General features: G+C 46.7%; 1 protein-coding gene across 2 annotated transcripts in view; it reads right to left on the minus strand.

Annotated features, from left to right (window-relative positions):
* Positions 1-6,578: 6,578 nt before the first annotated feature.
* Positions 6,579-13,857, minus strand: part of SLC45A4 (solute carrier family 45 member 4) — a 105,115-nt gene continuing 97,836 nt past the window's right edge. For both annotated transcript variants that reach the window (XM_054984640.1, XM_054984639.1), the window contains one exon: positions 6,579-13,708. In XM_054984640.1, coding sequence (XP_054840615.1) covers positions 13,346-13,708 — 363 coding nt within the window. In that variant the 3' untranslated portion in view covers positions 6,579-13,345. The remainder of the gene's footprint in view (positions 13,709-13,857) is intronic.

The raw sequence follows: 13,857 nt of genomic DNA on the forward strand, positions 1-13,857 counted from the left end.
GGACTATGCTGCTAAACCCGCCCCAGGTTCACCGCTTCCCGACGTGGAACCTTAATGTGGTGTTAAAGGCACTCACAAGGGAGCCCTTTGAACCAATGGCTACCTGCTCTCTGAAAATCCTGTCCCTTAAAACTATCTTCCTAGTAGGTCTGACTTCGGCTAGGAGGGTTTCTGAGTTAGGGGCACTCTCAGTAAACAGGGAGCTGTGTGTTTTTCATCAGGACAGGGTAGTCTTACGGACAGATCCAGCCTTCATCCCGAAGGTTAACACATCTTTTCATAGGGGGGAAGACATCGTCCTGCCCTCCTTCTGTGCCAATCCCAAACATCATAAGGAAAGGGAGTGGCACATGTTAGATGTCAGAAGGGCACTGAGTTTCTATTTAGACAGAACTAGCTCCTTTCGGGAGGTGGAGAGCATGTTTGTCTCCTTCAAAGGTGGCTCTATGGGTAAGAAGGTTTCCCTGTCTACATTAAGCAGATGGATCAGGGAATGTATTGAGTTGGCATACAAATCCAGGAACCTTCCACCTCCGGAGGGGATCAAAGCCCACTCCCTTAGAGGGGCGGCTACCTCGGCAGCTTATAGGTCTTTCCCCTCCTTAGAAAAAATATGCAAAGCGGCAACCTGGAGGTCAGTGCATACATTCACCAAACACTATAGAATAGATCAGTGGGCCTCTGCGGAGGCAGCATTTGGCAGGAGGGTGTTACAGAGGGTTTTGGAACAGTAGAATACCCACCCTGCGGGAACACTGCTAAGCATATATCCCACTAGTTATGACTGCCCCACTCCGGACCACTAGAGAATGGAAGATTTTGACTTACCGTGAAGCTTCCTTTCTTGGTGGTCCAGGAGTGGGGCAGTCAGTACCCACCCTGATAATTATAACAGTAAAAATAACATAAAGGGGATGGAATGGGAGTTCAAAAATCAGGCGCTTAGCTAAAGTATAGAAATGGGGGTTTTACCATAGTTACAGCCTCCCTGTGCTTAGGGGGCTTTTTAGTTGGTTGGATCACGTTGATCAGTTGTTATTTTAGTTCTGTGTAGCAGGAAATGACAGACTGTTGCAGAATCCTGGTGACACCGGCGAGGGCTTGAAAAGGAACTGAGGACTCCTGGAAGCCCCTCCCCCAAGGATCGCAAGTTTTTTGTCCGGCCCCTGCGAAAGAGTTGGAGGAGGAGCTACCCACTAGTTATGACTGCCCCACTCCTGGACCACCAAGAAAGGAAGCTTCACGGTAAGTCAAAATCTTCCATTCCCACTTCCCAGAAGAAAAGGGGACAGCAGAGTGTCTGTCTGGAGTGGCGGCAGTTCCACTACAAAATGCAGGAGCTGTTTGGCTATCAGTGATCCCACCCCCACCCCCCCTTGCTTTCTCTGCAATGAAGATGAGAAGCTCCTGTTGCGGCCACCAGATCCGGTTGCAGGATCCTCATATGCAGACTGCCCGTGGTCTGATAAAATGCTCTGCAGTTGCCTGCGAAGAGCCCAGCAGAGCTCCAGGCAGCCAGGGCTGCCTTTGTCGCTGTGGTAAAGTAACCCTGGAGGAGCTTAAATTGCGGTTTTCCTTTCTGCAGCTGGTGTGAAGTCCTCAACAAAGCCCTGCAAAGCTCAGGCCTTGCAGGTTCTTAGCAGGGAAATCTCTCCTGCCAGGCCACCATTCCTCAATCCTCACTTGATCTGAATGGTACTGTCCTCCCCTGAAAAACAGCCTCTTCTGCCCTGGAGGAACGTCCTTTGTAACGGGAATGAGAACTCGCAGAGCCAAGAGGGCAGCAGCCCAACCCGGCCCGTGCTTGAATATCAGACATCGCAGCAGGCTTTGCAATAGCTGCCGTCCTGCTTATACATCCTCGGAAACTGCTTTGCTCTTTGCCAGGCAGCAGAAAAACGGGCACTTTCCTAGCCTTTGTGCTCAGAGGGGAAGAGCTCCTGGGGCATGACTGCTGAGTAATGGATACAGCTGATGATTCTGCAATGAGTCAGCGAGCTGGGGAGATCTAAAGTAGTTGTGGAAGGGGAAAGAAGGCGGCTGCCTGTTCTGTGGTCCCAGCCAACTACCTTCCATGTGCCCAAGGGAGAGATTCTTTCCCTCTAGTGTCAAAAGAGACAATCTCTACTCTGAATGCACAAAGCTGCCTTACAGCAAGTCAGACCTCGTGGTCAACAAATATTGGTATTGTCCACTCTGACTGGCAGCAGCCCTCCAGGGTCTATGGAAGAAGTCTTTCAGAGAGCAAGCGTGATCCTTTTGACTAGTGATGCTAGCATTTGAACCCAGACCCTTTGTTGTGCAAAGCAGATGCTCAAACACTCCCCCCTCACCCATGCCTGTCCCTTGTTCTTCATCCCACAAAACTCAACACAGGCAGCCAACCTACGGACCTGCCTGCTAGGACAGACTTGTCTGAGAATCTCCTGGAGCCTGCCCTATGTAATTGAAACTCTTTGGGCAAGAGAGAACCCCCGTCTCCGTGTTTCTCCACCCTCTGGTTACATTATTGTCTTGGCGATGGTGCCGCCCTTAAGGAGTTCCCGCCATAGGGACTCACTCACTGCAGAAAGAAATTAAGTTTAGAAAGCATTTATGTTGGCTCTTATTATTTTATATAGTAAAGCTATTTTTTTCCTAGCTATTTTGTTCATTGGTCTTTTTAAAAAAACTGATCGCTTTAGATCTCCATCCACTGAGAGAGTTCAGGGTCTCCCACGGATGTTGCCTCCTCTCCATTTTCCTGTCCACCTGACAGCAAGACCTATATGGACTGCCTGCATCAATCCTTTTAGGCGAACCGTGGCTCCTGCCAGCAGCAGCTGTACTCATGGATCACGGCCACTAATTTCTGCTTACAGTCTTGGAATAATTTCTAAGCTCTTTAGGGAGAGGAAGCAGGGCAGAATTTTTTAGAAGTACATGAAAGGATCTTTGCAGGCCTGTCCTTTCTGGCCTTGGAAATGTATTCTTGCATCTGCGTCTTGTTGGAAACCTTCTGAACAAAACGGCTCAAGTGTTTTTCTGGTTCAGGGTTTGGCAGGTTCGAGAGATGCCAGTCCTGGGGACTGTGTCTTAGGATGAAAGCGAAAAAGGTGCCTCTGAAAGGGGGCAGGCACAGAGCACGCCATAGAAGCCGCTCCTGGCAAAGCTTAATGACCATCCAGACCGAGGGAGCCCAGCCTCAGACACACACTTGCTCATGCGTCAGCATCCCCTGCTTCTTCCGCTGAGCTCTCGAGTCCCTCAGCCACTTAAGGCCTTCTAGTCGTGGCGGGCTCTTTGTTCCGGCCTCAAGGGAAAAGCTGTGGGGCTGACGCTTGAAGAGGAACTTGCGGCGTCACTTTCAAAGCCTTTTGTCTGCCTTCATTCTTTTTGCTGTTCCTGTGCTACATAATAGACGCTGTGCGTTATGTTTTTAAATAGGTGCCTGTTGAAATACTGAACGGAGGGCAAGCTGGAATCAAGGTATAAAACTCGGTCCCACAAAACAAACGTCGGGCAAATGTTCTTCTAATCTTCGGTGACAGAAAACGTCCCACGCTTGTCACTTGAGGTGCATTGCATACCCATTCATTCTGTATAATGCATGCCATGATGTCCGAGGGCAGCTCTGGCACCCACAGGCTGAGTTTCCTTCAGTAGCACATGGCTGATCATCTCTGTACCAGCCCCTCTGGCAGCCGTCAGGTTAGTAGCTCCAGTGTCAGAGAAGGGATAAAACTCTTTAGCCAGTGGTAAAAGGAACGTAAGGTTAGAACTGGAGTTCTGCCAGTGACTGATTTGTGATAGCCTTTCAATGCACTGTGCATACTAAGGCCTCTCGCCCTGGGAAGAAAGGGCTAGGCAGCACCCCATCCAAGCACCTGCCATTTACAACTGTGGCAGACCTGACCCCCTCCATCCTGCCTGGCTTTTTGCCAAGCCCCACAAGCTCAATCGGAAGTGTGAGAGTTGACCGGTGATGCCATCAACCATGTGCATGCCGAACTACTGTGCCAAGCTGGGAGCTTGACTTAGACCTGGACAGCCTTTTGGCCAAGATCAAGTGTAGTATCTGACAACCTGGACAGCTGTGGCACAGGCCCAGGAGATGGGCATGTTCTATTTGGAGTGCCCAAACCCTCTGTGCAGAATAGCTGTCATTCTGCAAGGGGTCACAACGCTCACTCCACAGTGGGCTCAAATATTGGGAATTGGGAGGAAGCAAAAAAAAAAAATTAAGATTGCTTTTTTGAAAACACTGTAAGCCATTTTAAGGATGTTATGGCCAGACTTCTCAAGTGGCTCTGCAGCCTGTGGCTATTTATTGCCTTCCACCTGGAAGGAGTGTGCTCCTGGCCCAGACACAATGTTGTCGGGAGTGTGCAAGCCTCCTTCCAACTTGTAGTAGCTGCTTGCCACATGCCCTAGAGAAACTGTTGTAACTGCTGTGAGGGATAGGAAAGAATTCTTAAGAGAGTGCTGCTCATAGACAGAAGGTTCATCATGATGGCTAAACGAAACCTCCATGCTCTGCAGCAGTGTATCTGAATTATAGTTGCTAGGCTTTGGTTCTGCTTGTTGGTCTTCTGGGAGCTGCTGGTTTGGCCACTCTGGAGAAACATGATGGGGGACTAGATGGAGCACAGGCAAGGCTTCCTGTGCTGTAGACCCGGCAGGTGCCAGCCCTAGTAGTTCTCAAGCCACACTCCCCAGCCCACAGGAAAAGGCCCCCCATGCGGATCTTTGTGCTACGGCTATGACGCAAGCACTCCCATCCACCACTGGCAAAAGTCCAGAGTTTTCTAAGCAAGGGACCCAGGCCAGTACCTGGACTGGCCCAACGTGTCCTCAGCAGCTGTGATCAGAGAAGGATGAGCCAGCCACGGCAAGCAGGGCTTGCCCAAGTTTTTCTTAAGATCTTTGGGTCCCATCCATCTCTTTTTCTAGTTGTAGGGGTTCCTGTGGAGGAAGGCTTCTTCTGCCGGAGCAAAGCACCTCCACCGATAGAGCTGGAGGATGCACCCTATTCTGTACTCCGGGACATGATGACAGCCACTCAATACTAGCTGGATACAGAGTGGAGTAACTTAATACTGAGAAGCCATTCTTCTCATTCAGGGCTTGAACTGTGGCATGTGTAAATTATAATTTGGTCCTGTTGTGTTTGTGTACCTGAATCCTTCCAACAGCGGGGGCTGTGATTCTATGCAAGTAATACTTTTTCTCAGCAGCGCCCCCCCCCCAGCCCTGCAACAGAGGGGATTATAGTTGCCTACTTTACAGGGCTGTTGTTATGGAAGCAGAGGGGTTCCCGGGAGGACTGGCAGAGAAGAGGAAATCCCATCCTTCCTCAGGGGTCCCGACTTCCTCCCCTGTTGCTAATTACACATTGCCTTTCCTCGACTCTTGTGCGTTTTTCCCCTCCTGTGATCCTTTTAATTTTTCTTAAACATCAGTTTTGCAACATGTGTCCATGCTCGGAGCCAATAACAACAGCTCCATTTTACGAAAACGCCATACCTTTTAAAACTACAGCTCTTCAAGTATTTCCTTCTGAACGTATACCGTGTGGAACTAGGTTCTTGCCCTGCCCTTTCCCCAAGTAGCTTAGGCCAACCTGCATCGTTCTCTCTGCCTTCATTTTATCCCCACAACAACCCTGTGATGCAGGTTCGGCCAAGAGAAGGAGTGTCCGGAGCACAAGGCCACCCAGTAAGCTTCATGGCTGGCAGGAGAGTTGAACCCAGGACAGAGCTTCTTAAGAGTTCCAGCCCATGGTCTTTTTTGCATTCCTCACAGCTGTGTGATGAGGCGTTGGCCTAAAGACGACCAGGGTCCGTGCCCACAACCAAAGAAAGCAACCACTGAGTGGGTGGGGGGAGGTCAATGAAATGAGAAAATGTTGTTCTGGCTCCTAATTGTGACGTTCTATCTTTACTGCAGATTGATGAAACACACCCTTATACGTTGGAAACTAAGCCTCAGAGTACAACACTTCATGAAGAGCATTGTGTGAATGCCGTCCTGGGTCTACTGCAATAATTCTATTTTATCACACAATACTAGAGCTCTAGATAAAACACTGGGAGCATTTCATGATTGGTTTCTATGTGTGTGGCTGTGTTTAATTATAAATTGTTTACAACTGACCACTGAGGAAGGCCTTGGGGCCGAAACGAGTCTGGTTTTTTACTGTACCTTGGTCTACTTGTGTTGGTCATTGGACTGTACCATCATCTGTACCTTGAGATGTTTTAGCAAGCTTTAGCATATACACGTAGCCTGCCATTCAGGCCTTATGTTTTAAACTTGTTTTTAATCTACATTTGTGCACATTTATACTAAATATTTTCTAATGTATTTTTAGGCTGTTACTTGACCCCTCTATTTTGTTCCCCTGCTTGTTTGGGTTGAGTTTGTGGGGACCTTCCCCCACGCCCCCTTTTTCTTCCTTGTTGTTCTTAATTGTGACCCTCCATGGCAATTTTTTTAAAAAAACTGGAGAGGTCAGGGGATCGAGCCTGGGACCTTCTCCTTACCCAAGCAGATGCTTTAAGAAGCCCCAGTCCTTCCGAAGAAACAACAGACCCCAACCTGCTGGCTTGTATTGAAATGTTTATTAAGATTGAACTGGAGAACAACAGATTGAACACAATGTAAATGTGAAATAGTGGTTTTGTTTTTAAGTCTACATTCAGCCTTTTCCTATCCATAAATGGGGAAAAAAATTTATACAAACAGACCAAAAGTGCAGAACAGTTAAAACTGTTTCTCATGCAACAAGTCTTTTACTTAAAAAACCAGGAAAAAAAGAAAAAAAGCTTCATGTTGAAATCAACCAACCCCTGGCCCACGGCGCCATCAGATTCACGCAGAGACATTCATCCGTCAGATTGCTCGCTTGTTATCCCTTTTTCCTCATGAAAACTTAAACATTATGTGTTTAACACACGCTTATAAACATTGCTAAACTCAGCAAGAGCTAGTATAGTGCCCCAACTTAATAAGTTGATAAAAAGGAGTTGTCATATGGCCAGTTCACAATGGAACTAAATATATATATATATTTATATTTTTTTTCTTATATTTTTCATTATGAGATGGCTAGATGCAGCTTTTCACCACGTGAGGCATTTAAAAGAAATTCAGCTGGCCATTCGGCTGCCAAGAAAGTTTTGTATCTGTGTTGCAGCAGAAATAAAAGACTGCTTAATTTGATCCCACTGGACTGCTCAAATTAGTTTACGCCCAGAAAAATATTATGCTTGTACTGAACTTTAAAAAACTCCATTTTTGGAACTGAACAGAGGCCCAAGGCAGACAAGTCCAAATTCTTGCATCTTTTAGGTGAGGTTTTTTTTGGAAATCCTTTGAAAAGAGAGGTGGGATGGGCTGCCTTTAAAGTGAATCGTTGTGACGAGAGCCCTTGTGGCCTGGCGATTCGAGACACAGATACTGGATGCTGACTTTCCGCCCCCCTGGAAATGTATTAGAGAAGTTTCTCAATGGCAGCTAGCAGGAAAAAAAAAGTCTCCTCCTTACGATGGCCCTGCCTTTCAGGAGAGTAGCTGTGTGGCTGTCCAGTCAGCTCCCACAACAGACAACAAAAGCTAATGCAGAGTTGTGAAAGACAAATCAAGGCACAGGGTCGGTTTCTGGGTAACATGGTGTAGCAACAGTAGGAAATCCTCGAGGGATTCCGTCAGAGTTACACCAAGTACAAACCTCAAGAGGTTTCGGAGACCGTGCTGGAGACGTTTAGAAGGAATTTTACATCGTCACCTGCTGCTTTTCTGCAACTCTGTGCACCGAGAGGGGAAAGCCACGCCTGGCGGCGGCCTCCCTTTTCAGGCAGTTCTGAAAGAGAGGGAGTGAATCTAGAGCCTGCCCCTGCTCTAGAGACAGATCTGCAGGGATAGGTTATTCATGCAGCTTGCTCCAAGGTAAGCCTGTGGAAATCACAGTTTTGGCAAACGGCACTTGGCCTGCATTCAGGTTTGCAGAATTTTTTTTTTTTGGCAAGGAGAAGGATCTCCCTCCCACTCTAAAATGCCATATTGGAACGAGTTCCGTCCTGCAAACTGCTCAGGATCCAGGTTAATCTGTTTGGGGAAACCTTTCTGTTCCCAAACGTAATCTGACTGTATTTAAGTGCTCACAGCAGCTTATTTCCCAGCAGGTAGTTCTATACTTCCCTTTTGAGGACTTTCTCACGTGAAATAATAGCGTAACAAGTGATCTAGTAGAAAATTCCCCTGAATTTTTTTTTTTAAAAAAAAATTGGGATGCAACATGGGAAACACAAAAGTCAGCAGTTTCTTTTATGTGAGTGCTTTTTTCCCAGTGCAGTGCTGTGTAAGCGTGGACCTAACAATCCATTGACAGGAGATGACCAAAAATATCGGTATCTTCACCCCCCCCCCTCACAACATAGTCACCGATTTCCATTACTGTGCAACGTTTGGTGCCCTTTACATTTACTTGGCCTGTTGACAGAAAACAGATAGCTGTAAATTAATGCACACCAATCATTCCCCCCCCCCCACAATAGATGTTTTGCATATTGAAGCTGCTACATGGAAGAGACTCATGCAGGATTTTTTAGGTTATATGGGAAACAATGAAACAGACCTAGGTAACCTTGTTAGCAGATTGGGAGTGGGTGATAAAAAAAAACTAGTGAAAACTACTCTGTAATGTACAGTGACAGCAGCATCCAGGGCTTGGGCCCAAGCATTTTCTTCTTAAATCAAGAAAAAAGCTTTCAGTGACTTAACTACAAAAATGTTAACGCTAGAGGATGCCAGATAACCCCTCCGCCCCCAAAACTGCACGAAAAAAACGCCTGGAAATACTCCAGCGTGTTTCAGCTATCAAAAAGTGCTTCTCGGCAGAAGGACCCTATACGGTTGGTCTCCTGAAAACAGAAATTCAAAGGGTCGTGTGCCATTAAAACTTCAGTCTCTCTTCACATGCAAGAGAGAACCTTAAAATGCCTCCTTGAGTTATGACTATGGAGATGACCACGTGCAAGCCCCTGCGGCAGACACCCGGGAGACGTGCGCGCTGCTCTTGTGATGCAGTTTGCCATGAACTAGCGATCCGAGCTCTCTGCCAAGTGTATGCAGACAAGGCTTAGCAGAAAGCCCAGAGGGGACAGAAGGAAAGGCGGCGTCACCTCTACCCCCCATCTTCCTTCAAATCCAGAATGGGGACTGGTTTCTCCTTAGGAGCTGGCGATGAGGAAGTATAAAGAAGGTGGCAGCAATTCTCGGCAACAGGAGGCCACAACTCCCTTTGCAGCTCCTTTTCAGGGATCATCCACCTTTTTCAAGGGAAGGACTAAATTTAAAAGCACTGGCTTAGGCCTGGAAGAATCAAGAGTTCCAATCTTAATGTTGGTTTCCCCAGCCCCTGCCACCAAAAACAACCTCGAACCCGTCTCCTGTTAAGACTCAAGGAGGACCAAGATTCTGTGCGCCCTGACGGGCATTCCTGATGCCAAGTGTCTGGCAGGACACGTGGGTAGCAGATCAAAAGAAGTAGTAAAAAACTACTTGGGTAAAATGCCTCTGTGAACCCATAAGAGCCCATTCATAGAAAAAGGTTATTGCTTTTATCTTCTCCCCAAGATAAGCTAAAAACATACAAACCTGTCTTAAGTATGATTAGAAGACATCATTAGAAAGCAGGCTTTCTATAATTTCTGAGAAGAATTACGTCCAACCCTTTCATAAGCAATAAAGCATAAGGGATGTTAGCTTAACAAACTAGACAGCTGTGGATAACAAAAAAAAATCCAAGACTTCTCATGACAGAAGTCAGCCCTAATGCCAAAGATGTGGCGGAAGGTAAAGTTAGGGTCTATCAAAGAGGGACCCCTCCCTTTCCATTTTAAAATCAGTCACAGTATTTTCTGTAAGAGGTGAACACGAGTAGCTAAGTGCATATCCGGTTCAAGCATAAACTACGCCAACTGCCACGGAATCATGGAAACTGTAGATTTGATAGAACGCCGAGAACTCCCTAAAAGATTCCTAGCCCAATACAGAAATATATCAAGCAAGATTCCTTGGAGAGGAAGACAATACACCTAAGTCTGGTGGAAACGCTCCATTTGAACCTGATGCTGGGAAAAGCACCCATGGGTGGGCCTTTGTAGTTGGCCAACTTTTAAACTGAGCGGCAACCTGCTCCAGTCAGCTATGCAGAAGTTATAGTTGCTTTGCATGGGTAGCTTAAATGAGTGAGATGCCGGCTAAGGGCAAAGCCCCTCTGGCAAGTGGCTCTTGAGCAGCATCGCAGTCAGATCCAACTCTGACCTTCAGATGTGTGCACTTGGCTAAGCCGACAGTTGTATTCCTAGCCTGAGTGAAAGCTCAGAGTTCCCTCTGACGGGCATCCCTTCCCAAAGTGAGCATGCTTGGAAATTGGACTTTGGTAATGCTACAGCTCAGCTTGAACATCTGCATTTGAAAATGACCAGCAGGGAAGATCTCAAGTTACATTTGCATGACACAGCTGGCCAGAGAGTAAAAGATGTACAAAGTCATTGACCTCACACAGCTCTTCTGAGCATTGGTGATCTCATGTCTGCAGTTAGGGATGGTGGGTAGTTAATGTTGCTCCGGCAAGTAATGAGTCTTTCTATTAAGGAGGATTTGGTGATGGAACAGCTGAGAGGGCGATGCTAATGATATTGCAATGAGGCTTTATACCTCTCCAGAAAATGCCTCCTCTCCAGAATTTAAGATACAGGTCAAATTCTAGCAATGTTCTTTTAGTGAGGAAACAGAGCGTTTCCCAAAGACGGCGATTTCCAGAGGTCACAACAAAATAGTGATTCGACAACTAACTGGTCGGAAGGTTATAGCACCCAAGAGAAGGCCAGGAGCCCCTGACTGAGAGACTCTTACATGCTTACAAGAGTCAATTAATCTGAGCAAAAACAGGTCGCACCCTCCTAACTTTGAACAGTTAAACCAGGTGGAAAAAACCATCAAATATGCAGAAATGCAAGGCAGACTTGGTTGGGATTTAAGCTGCTTTAAGGGATAGCCCAACAAGGAGAGGGAGAAGCCAGGTTGGAATTACAAAAAGAAGAAGATCTGTTCTCCCCTCCCCACAAGTCAGGCCAGCTTCCGTGTTTTCAGAACAAGGTACAGTATTAGGGTCAGAGTACTATCTGTTTAAAACAGGTCACTGAGTGAGCGTTTTAAAGAAATGCCAGTTCCTTGGGGAAACAAGGGCTCCTGGCGATTCGATGCGGCAAACACCATTAAAATCTTAAGACAGGCGTACAGCCAAGCCTCACACACTTCATCACTGAAATACTTCAGTAGTCATCTTTCTTTTAACCGAGCAACAGATTTCAGATCAAATGCTCTCAATAATGGGCTGGATCCCGGGGATCTGTTCTGCTGCTGGTGAAGCCTGCCTCCATAAAAACTCCGTATCAAAAGAACGTGCATGGAATTCCACCGGCCTATAAAGAGCCTATTAATCCACAATGGAGGATTTTGAAAAAAGGAAAGCCGGAAAACGGAATCCCACAACCAAGGAACGAACGAAAGATGCTGTCAAACTATGCAAAGATGCCGGCTGGATGATTATCTCTTGAGCGGTGTCATTTGTACATACATACTTTTTAGAAAATACATTGGCAATTCAAGTAATTTATTAAAAACTTCTTTTCACTCTGAAATATAGATATATAGATAGATATTTGCTTTTGAATGACAATAGTGGCACCGTGGCACACAACATGCATTTTCAAAGAGTTTGAGGCAGCAGAAATATCGCTAGAGCGGCCTTCGTTCAGCCTCTTTGACTTCCTTGCTTGGCCGCTGTAAAGGAATGCCCAGGGACTAGCCAGTGCTCCGATGGGTAAAGACCCTTGAGGTGGCTGTTCCTTAAGGATATCCTGCCTGCAGGTTTACTAAACCCTACTGCCACCAGGCCTGGTATCCCAGGGTGGCCTAGCTACTATGATGTGGGCCTTGCTAAGAGTCCAAACAGGGATGCAAGCAGTATACGTCGCTGCTCTTGTCCTAAACCCAGCATTAAATTAAAGCAACAGGTGAGAGGATGCAGGCAAGGAATGGGGTCGAAAAGAAGTGAGGGAACGAGTTTAGTAAGACATACAACTTTACATACACATTTACAGGGGTTTAAGATGTTGGATTCTTTAAGGCCCAAAGCTGTTTCAAGACACGTTAAAAGAAAAACAGAAACTCATAACCACAAATACTCGAGGTGGCTGCAGTGTCAGAGGTAGGCCTTTGGTTTTCGCTCGCCGCGGCAAAGCGACCTTTTAGAACTCCACCGTCACAATTTCCATCCCAGAAGTTCAGAAAAAGTGCAATCGACGACCCCTTTTAAGCAAAAGGGAACCCTCACAACCCATTTGAAGAAACCAGTGAAAGGGGATCTCCGTTCCCAAAGCAGCTTCATCACAAAGGAGGCGAGTGGCTTTTAATGCCACGAGAAGAAAAAAAAAATCTGACCGGTTCATTCGTCAAAAGGGGAAAAGCCCCCCTATCACCCAGGGCATGCCGAAACCCCCCAGGACCCCCCAAACCTCCCCCGTCTCTGTAACAAACACATCACACCTCAGGGATTATTGCAAGCGACAGCTGCTGCAGATGTTCCAAGCATCTTGAATCAAAATAATATTAATGATAATTTGACAGCCGTTTGTTCTGTAGCTGCAGCAATCTGTTGAAAAGGAGTCTGGGGAGTAAACGAATGCACCGACCGTAATGAAATCCAGACTAAGGTTTAATGGAAAAAAATAATAAAAGAATTGCAGTTTCGAAGCCAATATCGATTAAGGCAACTGATTTGCCCACTAAAATTTGCAAGTTTTGAAGGGGGTCAAAGACCTGAACAGAAATAGAGGAATTCCTGTGTAAAAGCTGCGGCAAGAATTTGCTTTCGTTTTCAATTTCCATCTTTAAAAAAAAAAGATCACCAATACACATATTGTAATTTGTCCAAATGGATAACCAAGCATTTTGAAAAACTACCGTGACATTAAAAAAATAAAACATGCAAGAAGAAAGTTTAACCTGCCGATTGATGAGAGTTATTTTTGAAACCCAGGTGCATGCCTCCTCATGAGAAAGACTGTAACGAGAAGGAGATCCTCCAGATTGTAGGAGAAAGCAATCAGGCGACCTATTCAAGGCTATACTAGGACTATGGAATTTCATCTACGCTTTGCATGAGGAACCATACTCCCACTGCAGCACAAAAGACAGCAACGGATGTCTCTCGAAAGTTCAGATTTTGCTTGCTAACAACGTTCAGATTCATGCACCTGAATTGCTTGGAATGTGTGTGAATGAAGGTGATTTGCTCAAACGGCTGATTCACTTTCCACTTCCGAGGAAGCAGCTTCTTTCCGAGACAGCTTGATGATGGTCGGTTTCTCCTCGCTCACGCCGTTGCTGTTGGTCACCTCGGGCGGGGCCAGGCCTTTCTGTTCTTCCTTTGGACTCTCGCCGACATCAGGGTAGATCACCAGAAAAGTGGCCGTCAGGAAGCCCAGGAACGAACCCACTGACGCCACCATGGGTATAACCCGGACGGTGCCCACGGCGTCTACCACTCCCCCAAGTGCAGAGGCCACCAGGATCTGGGAGATGTAGACCTGGCAGGATAAGATGGCACAGTCTATTCCAAAGCCTCGCTTTGAGTTGCCAGGGCTGTGGTGAATATACTGAAAGAGACAGGAAATCTATTAGCCAACCACTGCACGAGAGAGGAAGGAAATCCAGTGAACGGCATTTTGCACTATCAGACACGCTATTTTGCTTGCAAGTTGGGGGGAGGGGAGCAGGCAGGCAAAGTGGGCAGGGGGGGGCTGTA

This window comes from Eublepharis macularius, chromosome 7 (assembly GCF_028583425.1).
Source record: "Eublepharis macularius isolate TG4126 chromosome 7, MPM_Emac_v1.0, whole genome shotgun sequence".
NCBI lineage: Eukaryota > Metazoa > Chordata > Lepidosauria > Squamata > Eublepharidae > Eublepharis > Eublepharis macularius.